This window comes from Rhinolophus sinicus, chromosome 14 (assembly GCF_057876585.1).
Source record: "Rhinolophus sinicus isolate RSI-liver-muscle chromosome 14, RSI-T2T, whole genome shotgun sequence".
NCBI lineage: Eukaryota > Metazoa > Chordata > Mammalia > Chiroptera > Rhinolophidae > Rhinolophus > Rhinolophus sinicus.
The window spans coordinates 10,425,340-10,443,578 of record NC_142514.1 but is presented as its reverse complement, the minus strand read 5'-3'; the positions used below and the strand labels follow the sequence as shown (position 1 = coordinate 10,443,578).

Here is an 18,239-nt window from a genome sequence, read left to right as displayed (position 1 = left end):
AATTCAATCAGTATATTTAGAGACACACAATCACTCAACATACCTAACTGTACTTCGAACATTTATGTACCTACAACAAGACATCAAACCCAGGAGAATCAGAAAGCTCCAGCCACAAGCTCACTGGATTCTCTTCAAGCTGGAAAAGCTACACGGAGAGCCTGACGAAACAGCAGACAGCGGGGAGCATGAGCTCTTGCTCCCGGCACATGTCGTCAGCTTGGCTCAAGTAAACTCTTACAAAAATTCAACAACCAGAAGTGAAATAAGTCAGACAGAGAAAGACAAATACCATATGATCTCACTTCTATGTGGAATCTAAAGAAAAGAATAAGTGAATGAACTAATCAGAAACAGTTTTGGAAACATGGAGGAAAAACTGAGGGTTGCTAGAGGGGCTGTGGGGTGGGGATAAGGGGGAAGGTGAGGGGATTAGAAAACAGGCGGTAACCACAAGGTTGCCACGGAGTTTTGAAAATTAATTTGGGGAATGTAATCAATAATGTTGTAAAGATTTTGTAGGGTATCCGATGGACACGTGTCCCATTTGGGAGACCACCTCAGGGATGATGTAGATGCCTGATCTCTGCACTGTCCACCTGAAGCTGAACAATAATGAATGCCAACTACAAGTTTGTATATATTTGTGTATCTATATCTATATATACTTACAAGAAGCGGCGTACAGCATTAGGAATAGAGACAGTGGAAATGTAATGGCTCTGTGCGATGTCAGAGGGAGAGTGGATGGGGGAGGGGGTTCACACAGTGTGAGGGATATAAACGATAAACGTCTAAGTATTACTTTGTCTTGTGCACCTGAAAGTAATAAAAACAACAACAACAACAACACAATAGCTAAAGAGACTTAACTATAAATAAATGGTCCAGAGTCACAATACGCTTGTTCCATTTCAAATATATCCCCAAATATATTATTAAAACGATCCTCAAGAGCGAAAAAAACAAAAAATTCAACAACCATAAAACAGTAGACTACCACTGAGTGAGCTTCTACGAAGAGCCAGCATCATACTAGGCTCTCATCTCCCACTTAATCCTCACATGCTCTCATTTCAGGCATTATTTGTCTCATTTTATGGAAAGGAAAACAGATATAGAATGAGGCTACATAGCTACTAAGAGAAATGGGACTGGAGCCACATCTGCCTGACTTTCAAGCCCACGTTCTTCCCTAGTACCACTTACGACTTTCCCAAACCCAAGTCCAGTGTGGCCTGGTGAATTAGCTGGGTGACCTTAGCAAGAGCTATTAAGCCATCATCACCACGAAGGGCCTATACTCACTAGGGGGATCCACTGCTCAATGTATTCCCTGCGCTGAACACGAAGAAAGGAACACTGCCGATCCCTCCCTCACTCTCTGGACTCCCACTTTACAGATGCCACACACCACTCCACCGCTCAGCTAGCACATCCTTTCGTCAGAAGACAATGGCATTGCTTTTTTAAAGGAGAGCAGCTTGACCTAACAATAAAAATGTAAAATCCAGATAATCACTAACGTCAAATGTGTATGTGAAATATGGAATATTCCTATCTGCCCTGACTTCCTAAAAATACTAGACTGGAGAACGTGGGTGAGGAGCAAACATTCTTCACAATGACAAAGCAGTAGGTGTATTCCATTTTAATCCAAGGACACAAATGAAATAAACAAAAGCTTGAATGAAATTATCATTGCCACAGAGAACTGTTTTTTGTCAAAATAGCCTTAAGAGTCTAAGAAAGACAATTATTTTACAGCTTAAGTCCCAGAATAAATCAGACCAATTTTCCAACTTAATATTAGTATCTACGAGACCAATGCTTTCAAATTTCTCCTACATAGTTAAAACAAAATGAGTTTCGGTAATGGCATTGGTGATGCTTTCCACCATTCATAATACCCAACTCAAAAGCTACAAAGCTCAAAATTCAAGTTTTGACAGTTACAAAAACATACAACTGGAAAATGTATACAGCTACAGGTTTCAATCTGCAGAAGTGGCACAACTACTAGCTCTCAACCCAGAGGAGGCCCCCTAGAGATTGAATTCTAATCTTAATCAACATTTCACAATTAATTAATACAACTCCAAGACCTTTAAGCATGATGTCCAATGCTTTCTGGTCTCTGAACGAGCACCTTCAATCAACAGAAATCATATTATTTCTAGCATTAGGGACAATAAAATGGCCACAAAACCCTTGGAATCACATCTGAATGGCTTCATAATAGTATCTACCATTAACTGAAAGCCCACTGTATGCTAAGTGATCTACATATTACAATCCATGTAATAGTCAGCTTGACTTTCACAACCCTTCTGGAAGATAATTTGGCAAGTTAGTAAAAGTCTTTCAAAAGACTTGGCAACTCCCTAAGAATTTATCCTGAGAAAATGATCAGAAACGAAGACAAAGCCTTAAGTATATAGAGATCCATGGAAATGTTACTCATAACTGTTTTCAATTTTCTCCAATTCAAATACCCAGCAATAAGGAAATTGTTAAATAAACTGCAGTATGTCTATATAATGGTATATCATGTGACCATTAAAATTATAAATTTGAAGAATTTATAACATATGGAAAAATGTTGACAATGTAGTGTTGACTGAAGAAAGATATGAAATAAGTTCAGACCATCATGTGTAAAAGATACATTTTAACTATATAAAGGGAAAAAAGGTTAGGGAAAAAATACGCTAAAAAGTAAACTGCGGTTATCTCTGGGTTATGAGGAGATAAGTAATTGTGTTCTTCTTTACCCTTTTCTTTGTTACAAGTTTTCTAAAATGAATACATATTTATCAGGAAGAAAATACATGAAAATTACCTGTAAAAATAAGCATACAGAAAGTTTGTTTTCTATGTTTCCTACAATAGAAGATAGCTACAGAAGAAAATTTCAGTTTCCACTGGTTTAAAATAGTGTCTTACAAACCGCAAATGATGCTGTGTGCCGAGCTGCCTTTCTAGGATCATAGTTACTGCCATTATTTGGCATTTAAATATGTCTTTCATTTGAGAGTCCTTACATATTCTGCACCCGTTTTTTACCACATGCCACCTACAGGGGTAAATTATAACAATGTTTCAAAAACAAGGACATTAAAGTGAAGCTAAATTCTGATAACTGTTTGAAGTTTGCCCAGCCACGTCTGCATCAAAGCATCAAACACAGTCATGACTGGCTTCCAAGTCCACACTTGTATGAAGAGACGGAACACACCCAGCTTAAATCACATGTACAAGTAGAGATGGTTTCTGTTCTAAATTTGTTATCATCGCATTATAACTACTATAATCAGACCAGAACTGTTAAAAATTAACACCTTTTCCAAGTGTATGCTTCTGCACAACTGACGCTGATGTGAAAGACTGAATTCTAAACCAGTGATCCTCGCAAGATAATTCTTTAAGGATTTAGGAAGAAAATAGAAAATATCTGTATTTCCATTTCCATTTTTCATTCTTCCTTAAATTCTATTCTGGGCCTGTTTGTAATGCACATAAGGTATTTCTTCATGTATATAGTGTACTTGTAATATACATGCATATACATAATACGCGTTAGTTTGTGTATATATTTTATATACATCACAAAGATGCATGTTCTAAAACATTTTACTCAGAGGGATACATCACCGAAAAAGTTTGGAGACTAGTGGTCTGGACACACGGTGACAGAAAAGAATAGCCAGGAACATTTAAAAAAATATATTCCCTTTAGAAATGGAGGTGAAAGATGCGAATGGGGAAGGTAAACAAAAGGAGAGGTAAAGAGACCAGGGGAACTATGAGAGGGAGGAAGGGAAGATGGGTAATTGCAGGAGAACCTGGGACGTAAAGGTGGGATGGACCTCAAGTGAGTGAAGATATGTTTGTGGGTAAAAACTATAACGATGTTTACTATTATGATTTTGCGAAAGGAAATGACTCAAATGTCTAGGGTGGATACTGTTCCTGCCTGATGGGTGAGCAACTGAAAGACAACAGACCACCAGACATCTTAAAATAGATACTGTGTTAGGTTACAATGGAGCCAACAGAACAAACTTGAAAAACAGGAGCTGTTTATAGCTATGTAACACAGGCTTAGGGCTAGTTGGAGCCCAGGTTTCCATATGCTAATTTGACTTGGAAGTAAATGCCAAAATGTTGACCTAACAAATAAGAATTTGGAGTTGTCCTAGTTGTTCAATTACTAGGTATTCCTAACATTCTGAGCTGGCAAAGGACAGTGCCTGCTTTCACCATGCAATTATTTATTTTTCAATCTGACACCCTCTTTATTTTTTTGTTACAGCCATCTCAAAAAGTGAAGGAATAGAGACAATCTCAGTCTTTGTCTTCTTCCAAGCCCTAATAACAACAAAATCCACTTACATTTTAATTTTTTTATTTCCTTTACCAGTTGGTGATTATAACCAGCGTAATACAATAGCCAGGAAGAAGACAGCAATGGAAAAAGCCACCTTCAAAAACTTAAGTTGATCTCCCCTCCCTACTTAAACTCCTTTCCCAGCTCTCCACTTGAAGAATTCATTGACAGAAAGTGTTTGTGGATTTGCTTTTTTATAGAAGTTGCAAAAAATCCCTTCACCAATTTCTTTTTAGCTTTTGCCAGACTGCGTATTTAAGTGACACTTTGTGCCCTGAAATGCTTTCTTGCTATTCAGCTTTATGCCAACGTTCTAAAGTTAGCAGTGTAAAGGAATCATACTCACTGCTGAAGAAAATATTGACCCATTTGTTTACTATAACACAGGGCAGAACAAGCAGTAGTTGGGCAATAGTTTTTGGAACTATTTCATAACTGCAGTAGGAAATCAAGATTTACATTCTGGGGCTTTGGAGGACTTCTACAATTTTCTTAATATTTAAACTATGTCTTCCAAGGTCTGCTTATCAAGTCAGGATTTAACTGTTACAGTATGAAGGCCACAGTGCTATTGTCACTCATTCTGTTTGGGGGCAGCCCCAAAGCATTTTGAGAATAAATTACTTTGCTTATTTACAATGTAAGAGCAGCTTAACTTCTATCCAGCAGGGTAGGGAAATGAAACAAGCAAATCACACTGAGAAGATACTAGGCCATTTTAAAGCAAATATCCTCATAAAGCACTGAGCTTTGAATTGACCCAAACTCTGAATTGTGATCTGAAAGAAAGAGGGATTTGGGCCTATTACCAGGGAAGAAACCAGAGAAACAAATAGTTTGAGTTGCACTAATAAGTGCTTTTTTTTTTTTTTTTTTTTTTTTTAAAGAATTTAACCAGAAACCAATGTGGTAGGGAAAAGGGATAGAGCATATCCAAAGGCCTCAAAAAAAGGTAGTGCCAGTCTCAAACTTTTTCCTTCACTCAGAGTGCAAATCTGTACATTTAAAGGTAAATTGTGTTTACTTAAACAGGAACCCTCTCCAAAAAGCAGATGAACATCTATCTACCAGCGATCTTAACTGGTATTTCTGGTTGGGGAAGCAGGATGTATGAACTCTTGCAAACCTAGGGTTTCTTCTTAGGTCCACGACACCCAAAACTGGGGATATTGGGGAGAAGGGGCCAATGAGCCAGAAGGTGGGGCAGGCCGCCCAACAACAGTCCACGAGTCCCTCAAGCTGCTTCGGGTGCGTCTACGGTCAGGTTCTCCACTCTCTCCGCGATACCCCACCCCAAGCTCGGAGTGTGTGGGGGCAGCTACCGATTCCGGCTCCCTCCCGGATGCGGGGGCGAGCTGGGAATGGCCATCCTGCTCCCTCCACCCCCAATTCTTCATCGGTAGCAAAGGGAGGACGTGAGGCCCCGAAGCGGGAGGACTAGCTCCGGAAAGAGGCCCCGCTCGCTGCCCGGCATACCTGGCTCTCGGCTGCGGGGATGCCGGACTCGAGTTCGCACAGCGCGCGGAAGTTGTGCAGCTCGAAGTCGGCGTCGACCTGGAGGGAAAAGGTCACCTCGGAGAGGTCCCTCCGCACACAGTACACGGTGAGCAGCATGGCCCGGGCCCGACCCAACTCGGCTCGGCTCGGCCCGGCTTCAGCGCAGGGATGCGGATGGCGGCGGGGCCTGGCTCGCGCTGCAGGCGGACGGCGCCGGCTGCTTGCTCGCCGGCTCGCTCCTTCCCTCCCTCACACACGCTCAGTGACTCACTCCCTCCCTCCCTCACTAGCGAGCACAGCCGCCGCCACCCGCCCGCGAGTCCGCCAGCCTGCCTGCCGGCCTGCCTCCCGCCCCTGCCGCCAAGCGCAGCGGCCGCCCAGCGCCCCGCCCCGCCGCAACGCGGCTGCCGTAAAGCCCGCCTTGACCTCTCCTGCCTTCGCGACGCAGCTGGGGGCGGGGCCGGGCAGGGAGGCGGGAAGCCAGAAGAGTGTCGGAGGGGTGGGTACGAGACGGGAGACGGAGGAAGGACGAGGGAAGGAGAGTAAGGAGAGCAATGAAGATAAAACGTATTGATTGATTGATGTAATAGTCTGTGGGGGATTCCGCAATCTCATTTATTCATCCAGTAGGCATTTATTAAGCGCCACCATGTGGATACAAAGCTGCATAAAAATACCAGTCTTCGCCTTTAAGAAACTGAAGCGAGTATAGTCGACTGAGAACTAAGCGCATAGTTCTAAAACATATTTTCCGAAGTAGAGATTGAGGCTCAGAGAGATTAATTCACTTCCTGTCCCGATGATTTAGAGTGAACACCAAATTCATCATCCTGCCTAGTCTATAGAAGCCCCGTTGGCTCTGGCCCGTCTTCCTCTCCAGCCCTGCCTCCTGAGCCCTCCGTGCTAGGCTCTGTCCTCCCAGCCACGTTGTGACTTTCAGTTCCTCCAAGGCTCCATTGCCCTGCCTCGTAAACTGTTTTCTCTCTACTTGGGGTGTCTCTTTCCTAGCCCAGGCATACCCCAGCACCTAGTGCAGTGACTTTATTGGGCTTAGAATCCACTGGATAAAATATCTGCTACTCTAATGGCCTATTTAAGGCCACATAGCTGATGAGTGATAGAGGCCCAGAACATGAGGATGAGTCAGAAAACCAAAACAAAGAGGAAGATAAAATGGATGCAACACTGGCATATACCCCCCACTCCCCCATCCATGGAATAGGGACTCATCTCCTGTTATAATGGAAGGCAAGGAGGAAACAGGATGACTATGGAAGCAGGTAAGTAGGTAGGTTTGGTGGCAAGAAAGTGAGAGAATGACCAGCTGAAGACTTTTCTCTATAAAGGAGGAGGGAAGGCCATCTGAGGATACTAGAGAGAGAAGATGGAGGAGCAGGGTATGGAAAAGTGTGGTTGTATGAGCTAAAGAAAGTCTAACAGTGGCTTAAATAAGGGTTCATTTTTCTCCCAAGATAGGAAGCCTCGAGGTAGACAGCTGCACTGGTTCAGTGACTCGACTGTGTCAGAGCCAATATTTCTGCATATATTTTGGCCTTTCCCTGAGAGTCACAGTATGGCTGGCTGCCTCTTCTCCATGCATAATTTTCTTGTTCAAGGTAAGAGCTTGCTCAGAAGTTCCCCAGTATGTTTCTGCTTACATCTCACTAGCCAGAACTGTCACACAGAGGTAAGAAAGGCTAGGAAAGTGAGTGTTTAGCTTTTTTCACCTTCTTAAAGGACACGGACGGGAGAAAGGAGGTTGGGAATGGGTGTTAGGTGAGACATACATAGTACCTACTACAGCAGAGAAGTTTTGAAATAACCATTGCCAAATTAAAGCAAGTTCAGTAGAAAAATGAAATAGGATTGCCAGGTGGTATCAAAGATTCAGTTGAAATTGAAATAATGAATTGATTAATTTTTCTGTTACATTTTCTTCCTAGGTAGTGCTCAGGTGCCCAGGTGTAACAGATTTTATTTTCCAAAGATGACTATGATAGTATCTCCCATCTATATTTTCTTCTTATGATGTGATCATGATATTCCTCCCATTAAGAGATGGGGCATATGTCCCTCCATTTGAATCATGGCAGACTGACCTAGCATAAGTGTCACTGTGTGACTTCTGAGGCTAGGTCCTAAAAGGCAATATAAGGTCTGCCTGGTTCTCTTGGAACATTTGCTTTTGGAACTCAACAGCCATGCTGTGAGGAAGCCCAAACTACCCCAGGTAGTGAGGCCACATGGAGAGAACATGTATAGATATTCCAGGCAACAACCCAGCTGAGATCAAAGCCAGTTACCAGGAAAACCCACCAAGCGCATGAATGAAGAGAATTCCAGTTGATTTCAACCTCAGCTATTGAGTCATCTCCAGCCTTTGAGTCTTCCTAGCTGAGGCCTCAGACGTCATGGAGCTGTCTCCACTGTACTCTTTTTGAATTCCTGACCCACAGAATCTATGAGCACAATAAAATGATTATTTTACATGACTAAGTTTGGGTGTTTTGTGTTTTTTTTTTTTTTTACAAAGCAACAATAACTGGTACAGTGAATAAACTTTTAAAAAAGAGAACTTTTAATTGCAGTATAATATACAAAAAGAAAAGTGCATATATCGTAAGTGTACATGAGTTTTCACAAACTAAACAGACCGGTGTAACCAGCACTCAGTTCATGAAACAGAACTTTACCAGTACCTCAGAAGCCTCCCTTATACTCCCCTCCAATCACTAACTCTCCCTCCCACACCCCTTGCAAGTGTAATCACTATCCTGATTTTTAACAGCATAGATTAGTTTTGCTTGTTTTTCTATGTACACAGACTCAGGTAGCATGGAGCCTTGTGTCTGCCTTCTTTCACTCAACAGTAAGGGGGTTTTGTCCATATCATTGCATATAATTGTAGCTTGTACCTTCTCATTGTTTTACATTTTGTTTTCATGAATATACCACAATTCATCCATTCTGTGTTGATGGGCATTTGAGGAGATACATTTTTCCTTCAACCATATTGAATTATGGTTTCCAAAATTTGTAACTCAGAGTCCTAACTGATATAAACCCACACCTGCTCACCCAGGGTACACACACCACTGAGCAGTTCTGAGCTCCCCCACTTTCATATACTCTACTCATTAAGAGTTAGAAGAAAGTTTAAGTTATTCACATACTCATTCAACATTTATTTTGAGCACCTACTACGTGCAATATATCATTTTGGACAGACGGACTTGAAGCCTAAGCAGACAGATAAGGCCCGTCTCATAAAGTGCACATTCTAGTAGAAGCGACAGACAATAACACAAACATCAACAAAATAAGTACAGGATTTGGTAACTACTTTAGAAGAAATAGAGTGATGTCATAGAGAGTAACTGGAGGATGGAAGTTTGTGGAAGGGACATACCTTAGGAAGGATGTTTCGGTGAAGACTTCTCTGAGGAGGTGATATTTGAGCTGATACCTGAGGAATTAGAAATCAGCCATTTGAAGCACCTAGAGGATGAGTTTTCAGGCAGAATAAATAGGAAATACAGAGGTCCCTAGGTAAGAAGAGCTTAGCATCTTGTTAGAAGAAAGGAGGCTAGTGGGGCTGGAGTGAGCGGGAGAGAGGAAAAGGTGGTAAATGAGTCAGAGAGGTAAGAAGGCACCAGATCATGTACTGCCTTGTAGGCCAGTGTGAGGCATTTGACTCTTACAAAGGGAAGCCATTATGATGGTTTTAAGTAGGAAAACTGTATCATCAGATTTATGTTTTTAAAAGTTCATGCTGTCCAGAAATAAACCCTCACATTTATAGCTAATTAATTTTCAGTAAGGGTTCCAAGACAATATAATGGGGGAAGAATAGTCCCTTCAACAAATGGTTGGGATAACTGGGTCTCCACATGCAAAAGAATGAAGTTGGACCCCTACCTCACACCATATACAAAACTAACTCAAAATGGATCACAGACTAAAAGTATAAAACTCTTAGACAAAAATGCAGAAGTAAATCTTTGTAACCTTAGATTAGGCAAAGCCTTCTTATATAGGACACCAAAAGCACATGAAAGAAAAAAATAAATTGGACTTTATCAACACTAGAAACTTCCGTGGTCCAACGTCTGTGGTCCAGAGGACACCATCAAGAAAATGAAAAGAAAACCCACAGACTAGGAGACAATATTTGCAAATCATATATTTGATAAGGACTTGTATCTAAAATATATAAAGAACTCTTACAGTTCAACAATAAAAAGACAACCCAATTTTTTAAAAGGATTCTAAAAGACATTGCGCTTATGAAGAGAATTTCTTCTTTCTTCTAAAGATGCGACATTGCGCTTATGAAGAGAATTTCTTCTTTCTTCTAAAGATGCTATACAAATGGCCAATGTGAAAAGATTCCCAACATCATCAGCCATCAGAGAAATGCAAATCAAACCCATAATGAGGTATGATTTTACAATCACTAGGATGAGTATAGTAAAAAAGACATAAATAACAAGAGGTGGTGAAGAGGTGGGGAAATTGGAACCCCAATACACTGCTGTTGGGAACTTAAAATGGTGCAGCCACATTGGAAAAGAGTTTGGCAGTTCCTCAAAAAGTTAGGCACAGAATCATCATATGATCCAGCAATTCCACTCCTAAGTGTACACCCAAGAGAAATGAAAATGCATCCACACAAAGCTTGTATGCAAATGTTCAGAACAGCATTATTCACAATAACCAATATGTGGAAACAACCCACGCATCCATCACCTGATGAATTAATAAATAAATGTGGTATTATCCATATAATAGATTATTTGGCAATAAAAAAGAAGTGTTGATACATGCTGCAACATAGATGAAGCTTGAAAACATTATGCTAAGTGAAGGAAACAAGTCACAAAAGACACATATTATATGATTCCAATTATATGAAATATCCAGAAAAGGCAAATCCATTGAGACAGAAAGTATATCAGTGGTTGCTTAAAGCTGGTGGGGGATGGAGTGACTGCTAATGAGTACAGTTTCTTTTTGGGGTGATGAAAATGTTCTAAAATTGATTGTGGTAATGGTTTTACAAGCAAGTGAGTACACGAAAAACCACTGAATAAAACATTTGGGCGATTTGTATATGTGATTTATATCTCAATAAAGCTAGTAAAAAATTTGTAAAGTTCACACTGGCTGCTAAGTGGAGAATGGGTTTTACTGGGGGCAAAAAGAGTAACAGGGAAATGTTTAGGGGGCTACAACAGGAGTCTTGATGAGAGAAATGATGGACTAGAGAGATAGCAGCTGAGACTGAGAGAAGAAGGTGGGTTAGAGAGGTATTCTGAAGAGTCAACAGGACTTGCTAATGGATTGAGGGAGAAGGAGGAATGACTCATGAGTTAAGAGAAAGGAAACTCAAGAAGCAAAATACACTCAACATATCCTAGTGACCCAGATGTATTCTGTCTATAGCATCAGCATTCAGACCCCTAGTTCTAGGAATGGTAGGATCTTCTACCGTGTTTCCCCGAAAATAAGACCTAGCCAGACCATCAGCTCTAATGCGTCTTTTGGAGCAAAAATTATGAGACCGGGTCTTATATTAATTTTTGCTCCAAAAGACGCATTAGAGCTGATGGTCCGACTAGGTCTTATTTTCGGGGAAACACAGTGCTACACCCTCCCCCCTGGATCCACCAAGCCACGTGGCAGAGCCCTCTGCCAACAGCTCTGCTCACTGGTCTAATCTCCCTGAACTCCTCATTCCCTCCCCTCCCACCTCTCTTGAGAGAACCACTTCTAGAGAAGAAGGTTCCCACAGCTTTTCACCAATGAGCTCCTTTCCCCTTGGGCTTCATACCTTTTGGACTCTGCTCAGTTGCCTCTGGGGATCTGGCTCACAGCCGGGACTCCCACTTCTCTCTCATCACTCTGAGACAGACTTTGCACCTCTATTACTTGCAACCATAAATGGCTGGAGACATTTCTAGTACTTAATTCTAAGTCAGAATGGGGTGGGGTGGACCTTGAGAGAAAGCCTAGACAAACAGGGCTACCAGACAGAAGGAGTCCCACGCAGTGTCAAAAATCTTGCCAACGATTGCTAACATTTACCAAATGCTCACTTTGTGCCAGATACTCTTCTAAGCATTTTGTGTGTTGAATCATTTAATCCTCACAAGAATCCTGAGGTGTTCTCTCCATTTCACAGATAAAGAAACTGAGTCACAGAGAGGGGGCAGTCATTTGACCAAAAACACAATAAATGGCAGCTCCTGGATTCAAACCAGGCAATCTGACTGGAGCCCACAGTCTTAACCATTACTTTACACTGCTACGAGTCCGACCTCATTTCATCCTTCTAAAAGACCTCAGACAGGAACTCTTAGTATTCATTCCCATTTCATGGATAAGGAAACTGAAGTGTGGGCGTTTTAATCAACTTGCCCAAGTTCATACAACTAGTGAGTGGCAGTCTCTTAACTGGAAGAAACTTTAAGGGTGAAAATATCTATTTCCAACCTTTAACTAGAGCACAAATGCCCTGCATGTTATGTGCGGAGACCCCTCGCTTTCATTACCATATGGTCACTACCAGCAAAGTTTCTGTCTCCCTCTAGATTATTGCCTAATTCTTTTCTACCAGAAAGTACAAATCGGTAAAGGCATCTACCCTGGTTGAGCAGAGAAACTCCTACAATAAGAATTTCATCCCCCAAATAAGTCAGAAAGAGAAAGACAAATGCCATATGATCTCACTTATATGCGGAATCTAAAGAAAACAATAAGTGAATGAACTAATCAGAGGCAGTTTTGGAAACATGGAGGAAAAACAGAGGGTTGCTAGAGGGGCGGGGGGTGGGGGGGTGGGGATAAGGGGAAGGTGAGAGGTTTTGGGAACGTACGGGGGATGGTGGATGGGGGGAGGGGGGTTCACACAGTGTGAGGGATGTAAATGATAAACGTCTAAGTTTTGCTTTGTCTTGTGCACCTGAAACTAATAAAAAATAAAAATTAAAAAAAAATAATAATAAAAAACCTGGGCAAAAAAAAAATAAAAATAAATAAAAATAAAAATAAAATGAAGGGTGACTTACAAAGGTTAACATAAATTTCTCTAGTAAAGGAAATGATTTTTTTCTTCACTTCTATAATTGAACACACACACACACACACACACCCTCTATGTGCTCTCACTGTAATCTACAGAACTCAGAGAACTTGATTGCATTTACTTGATTGCTTGTTGTCCCTCTCTACTAGACTATTAAACTGCTTGAGATCGGAAAAAAAAAAAAAAAAGAATTTCATCCCCCAAACACTGAGGTGCTTGTTTGATATTTGTGACCTGTTGCCTTTTTTTTTTTTTTTTTTTTTAAGCATGTGTATATATTCTTTAAAATTTTCCATCATCCATTCCTGGTTGCTCAAAGAAGCTTATCTCACCTTATTGTTTCTGGCATGTCAACTGATAGCAGATAGTGCCCCATTTTACTCATTTTACCTGAACACAAACACTCTTTTCATTTGGTTTCCTGTTTCTTAGGCCAGCCAGGATCATGTGCGTATGTATAATGCAACGCCTCCTCCTTGTCCTGCTTGTCTTTCCTAAAATCTGATAGCGCTGCAGTCCCACTATATTCTAGGTCAACGCTTCCTCTTCATTTCCAATGTACTTTGTACCCATCAGGCTATCAAAACTTTCAGGTAATTATAGCTATAATCATAAGTGCCATAATTTGCCTATTGAGAAATTTGGAGCTAGAGATTATTATGTACAGTAAGTCCTCACTGAACATCATTGATAGGTTCTTGGAAAATGACTTTAGGCAAAACGAGGTATAATGAAACCAATTTCACCACAGATTTTTTAATATAAACAAGAGTGAAGTTCCCATGGTATATTTCTGGTCACAAAAACATCTGAATAAAGACCCCAAACACTTCTAATATTAAACATTGAAATAAATGTGAGCTATACATTTAAGAAAGATTAATCAAAACAAGTAAGATAATTATTTTCTAACCCTGTATTCCAGTTCAGGGTTGTGGGTGGCTGGAGCCTGCAACCGGCAGCTCAGGGTGCCAGGCGGGAACCCACTCTGGGCAGGATGCCCCTCCATTGCAGGGTGCACTCACACACACAGCCACATTCACTCAGATTGGGACAACTTAGACACACCAATTCACCTCATGTGCACATCTTTGGGATGTGAGAGGAAACGAGTATCCGGAGAAAACCTACGCAGACATAGGGAGAACTTGCAAACTCCACACAGACAGTAACCCCAGCTGGGAATCAATTTTTTCTTTTTTCTCATCAGTGTTAAAATGAAACAATGTTATTTGAGAACCTGCTGTACTTTAATTACCAGAGTCAGTCCTAGGCAAAACTACAAAATAGGCCAAAGTTTGTCCTTGGCAAGCTCAACATTATGCTCCTTCCTTGGCTCTGGAACTTTCTCTCCACCTGTTCCTTAGTTCTCATGTGCTCCTACTTTCCTCCCTTGCCTTTTCAAAACCTGCTCTCAAGAAAGGATCTGGGGCCTGCCCTGTGGCTCAGGCGGTTGGTTGGAGCATGGGCTCTCAACCCCAAGGTTGCCAGTTCAATTCATCCAGTCCCGCAAGGGATGGTGGGCAGCGCCCCCTGCAACTAAAATTGAACATGGCACCTTGAGCTGAGCTGCCGCTGAGTTCCCGGATGGCTCAGTTGGTTGGAGCGTGTCCTCTCAACCACAAGGTTGCCGGTTTGATTCCCGCAAGGGATGGTGGGCTGTGCCCCCTGCAACTAGGAACGGCAACTGGACCTGGAGCTAAGCTGCGCCCTCCACAACTAAGATTGAAAGGACAACTTGACTTGGAAAAAAAGCCTGGAAGTACACACTGTTCCCCAATAAAGTCCTGTTCCCCTTCCCCAATAAAAAAAAATATAAAAGAGTTATCTTAAAAAAAAAAGGGGGGGGGGATCTGGACTAATTCACACTAAATTACTAATGACTGCTGAAACCCAATATTATTTCCCTTGGGTATTGCATTTTAATAGAGAATAAAGGATTCATCATCCGCTGCACATTTCTAGGCTTAAGGGAATTTGGTGGGGAAGGTATATTTCCCCAAGAAGCTTCTGGATTGACACAAGCCTACTGCACCTACTCTGTTGACATCTGAGCAGGGCTTTATTGATCTATTCTTGATATATACCTATTCAATACCCACCTCAGTAGTTACATTGCTCTTTTCTATTCATTCTCTTCAAGAAGCTCCTGGTTTTTTCATGAAAACCGTGAGTGTCTTTCTTCTTGGAACATCACATCACAGTAGGGAGGAATCTCAGTCATGGCTAAAAGTATAGAGCCAGCATTTAAGATACAAAGTGGATACAAAGCATTCTGAGAGTGGTTACTGCCAATGTCAAAATCATTACAATATTATATGTTCAAAGTCTTTTAACCACTTGGAACAGCTTTGGTCCACTCACCATAATTAGCAACAGAACCATACTAGGCATAGACCATTTGTTCATTTCTTCAAAAAACAATTATTAACACCTATTGCATGCCAGACACTGCTCTAGGTACTATGGTACAGGAGGAAACAAGACAAAGTTCCAATCCACACTGGAGCTCGCGTTCTAGTACGGGGTGGTAGACAACATATTAAATGTGTCAGGTGTCGGTAAGTGCTATAGAAGGAGGAAAAGCAAGCTGCAGATAGGGAGTGGTAGAAAGGGTGGAGTGGGGAATTGGGGCATGCAGTGGGTGGTCAGGGACAGTCTATCTTGTAAGGTGACATCTGAGCAGATGACATCTGAGAAGTGAAGGAGTAAGTCATGTGGACATCAGGGGAGAATCCTCAGCACAGGTTAACAGCAGGTGCAAAACACAAAATACAAAAGGCATACTTACCCTGTTCAAGAAACAGCATGAATAGCACTTCTGGAAAGCAATGAATGAGGAGCCGACAGGAGCTCATGAGACTGTATTTTGTGATGAGCGATTACAAGGACCTTGGCGTTTACTGACTGAAATAGGAAGCGACTGGAGGGTGCTGAGCAGAGAAGTGACATGATGTGATATGTGTGTTAAAAGATCACGCTGGCTGACTTGTGGAGGAAGGCAAAAGTGGACTAGTTAGAAGGCAATTGCAATAACCCAGGTGGAAAATCATGGGGGTTATGACCAGGGTGTGCAGTAGTGAGAGGTGGTGATTCTTAACTCATTTTGAAGGTAGAGCACTCGCTGATGCATTAGAATTGGGGTGTGAAAGAAAGGAATGAAGGCCGGCCACCAGGTATACGCCGGTATTCTAGAGCTCCTCTGCTTGCTAGAGGGAAATTGATTAGAATGAAGACGGTATCACCAACAAACTCCCGGGCAGTTTTGAAAAAGAAGAGCTAGGCCACCCCAGTTATCTCAAATCCCACTCACACTCGACGTTTCCTTGGCCAGGACTCACAGGCCTGTGGCGGGGTCCCCACACGCCTTGGTGCGCACGCTTGGGACCTAGATTTCATTAACATGGGGATGACCAGGTCCAGCCCCCTTGCTCACGAGGAGTTGAATTAGTTCTCGAAATTCACAATGGAAGTTCTACCTTTCCAGTAACTACTTCAGCCAGAAGGCTCTCCACCCTTCCCCCCAAATCTCCTCTTGCCCTAGATGCAGTGTCTCTTCAAGCCAGCGCTGAATATACTTCCAGGCTCAATACCCTTAGCATCCCTAATTTCCACCCCTTATTTGTCACGACTCTTCTTGCCATCCTAACATTTGCTGGTGTTGAACCGGTTGTTCAGAACTTTGTTCCGGGAGGTCGCTTTTCAGCATGTGACAAGTCTTATTCTTAGGAAATGCTCCTGAACGAGAAATTACTTTCACGAGCACATTTAGCACCGCTTCATCGGTCCACTATAGCCAGTGCAGAAAAGTCCCAACTGCCCGTTTCATCCATCTTGGTCATGCCAGCCAAGGCCAGGACTTTCTGCAAGGACCTAGCCGAATCTCCAGACAGTGCTCCGAGGTCTCGGTCACCACGACCGCCTCCCGAGAGCTTTGCGGACAGGCGCCTGCGCCGTTTCACTTGCCTATAACGTAACCTCCCAGTGGGCAGTGGCGCCTTCCCACGTGACACACGCCGGCCAATGCAAGGCGCCCGCGCTCTGGGCTCCTGGTTGCTAGGCGACTCCTGCCGGGGCGAGTCTGCGACTACTCGGCTTTTTCCGGGAAGTAGTGTTTGAAGCCTCAGACCTGGCCCGTGCTGTTGGACGCTCTGGTGTCTGCGAGGGCTTTTAGATGCTGCCGCGTCCCCTGTGGCGGAAGCCCTGGTGGCCGCCCCCACCCCCTTGCGACTTCGAGCTTGAACTCGGGCATCCCAGCATCCGCGGTTAGGTGGGCTCCTGGTCCTTCGGGAAGTACTTGGCGACCGGAGTGCAGGAGGGCCGTGGTGGTCATGCCCGCTCACTCACCAGCTTCCTGCCTTGCGCAGCTCAGCTCGAGAGAACCCGCTCAGATTCTAGTTCTGAGTTCGGGCAGAGGTGTACGACTGAGGCGTTGGCAGGGCCAAGAAACTAGTGCCTGGTAGAAGGCCCAGGCGTGGCTTCCTGCCGCTTCCTTACAGTTTACGTCAAGATTTAGGCTCGTCGCTTTGGCCACAGAAGGGAAATGGGACTCGGTACTACTTTCCTGAAACGACTGTGTCTGGAATAGTTGTAGAGTGAAGGATAACACATTTCGATTGAAAACAAACAACCAACCACTATTCCCAGAAGTGAAGCGTCAAATGCATTTTTTTCTTTTACTTTATATATTAGATTTTTGTTTTTTAAAGGCTTTGGCTTTGGAATTTCTAAGAACAGTGGTAGTCTTTCTGCTGGTCAGCATTTTCAATCTAGAAATACTTGCGGTGTGCGTGAGACTTGTTTATATAGCTCACTGTTTGTTAGACAGTTTGATATTTCATGTGTACCTAACATATTTGGATTGGGTTTCACTTATTTCATTCTAATCAACTTGTGAAATAAGGTGGGCAGGTTTCACTATCCTTTGTTGCATGCATAAGAAAACGTGATCCAAGAAATTATTTCCCAGACGTCAGTGTTTTCCAAGCTTGAATGTGTGTGTATAGCAAACACTTGGGGATGTTGTCAAAATGCATATTAAGAATCTGTGGGTCTGGAGCAGGGCCTGAGAGTTTCTGCGTATCTCACAAGCTCCTAGGTGCGTGTGACACTGTTGGCCTGATGCATACATAGAATAGTAATGGCCCTCGGTAATTGCTATTCCTAGTTAATGGCACAACTGCCTCCTTTCCTTTTCTGATTGTAGGCCAAAATAACAATTTCTTAACATCTGTGAACTTTCAGTTACATGTGAAGGCAAAGTCA

General features: G+C 42.6%; 1 protein-coding gene across 3 annotated transcripts in view; it reads right to left on the bottom strand.

Annotated features, from left to right (window-relative positions):
* LOC148755339 (protein DDI1 homolog 2) overlaps positions 1 to 6,237 on the bottom strand; it is a 35,811-nt gene extending 29,574 nt beyond the window's left edge. For all 3 annotated transcript variants that reach the window (XM_088790171.1, XM_088790168.1, XM_088790170.1), the window contains exon 1: positions 5,867 to 6,237. In XM_088790171.1, the coding sequence (XP_088646297.1) occupies positions 5,867 to 6,004 (138 nt within the window). In that variant the 5' untranslated portion in view covers positions 6,005 to 6,237. The remainder of the gene's footprint in view (positions 1 to 5,866) is intronic.
* Positions 6,238 to 18,239: the final 12,002 nt, after the last annotated feature.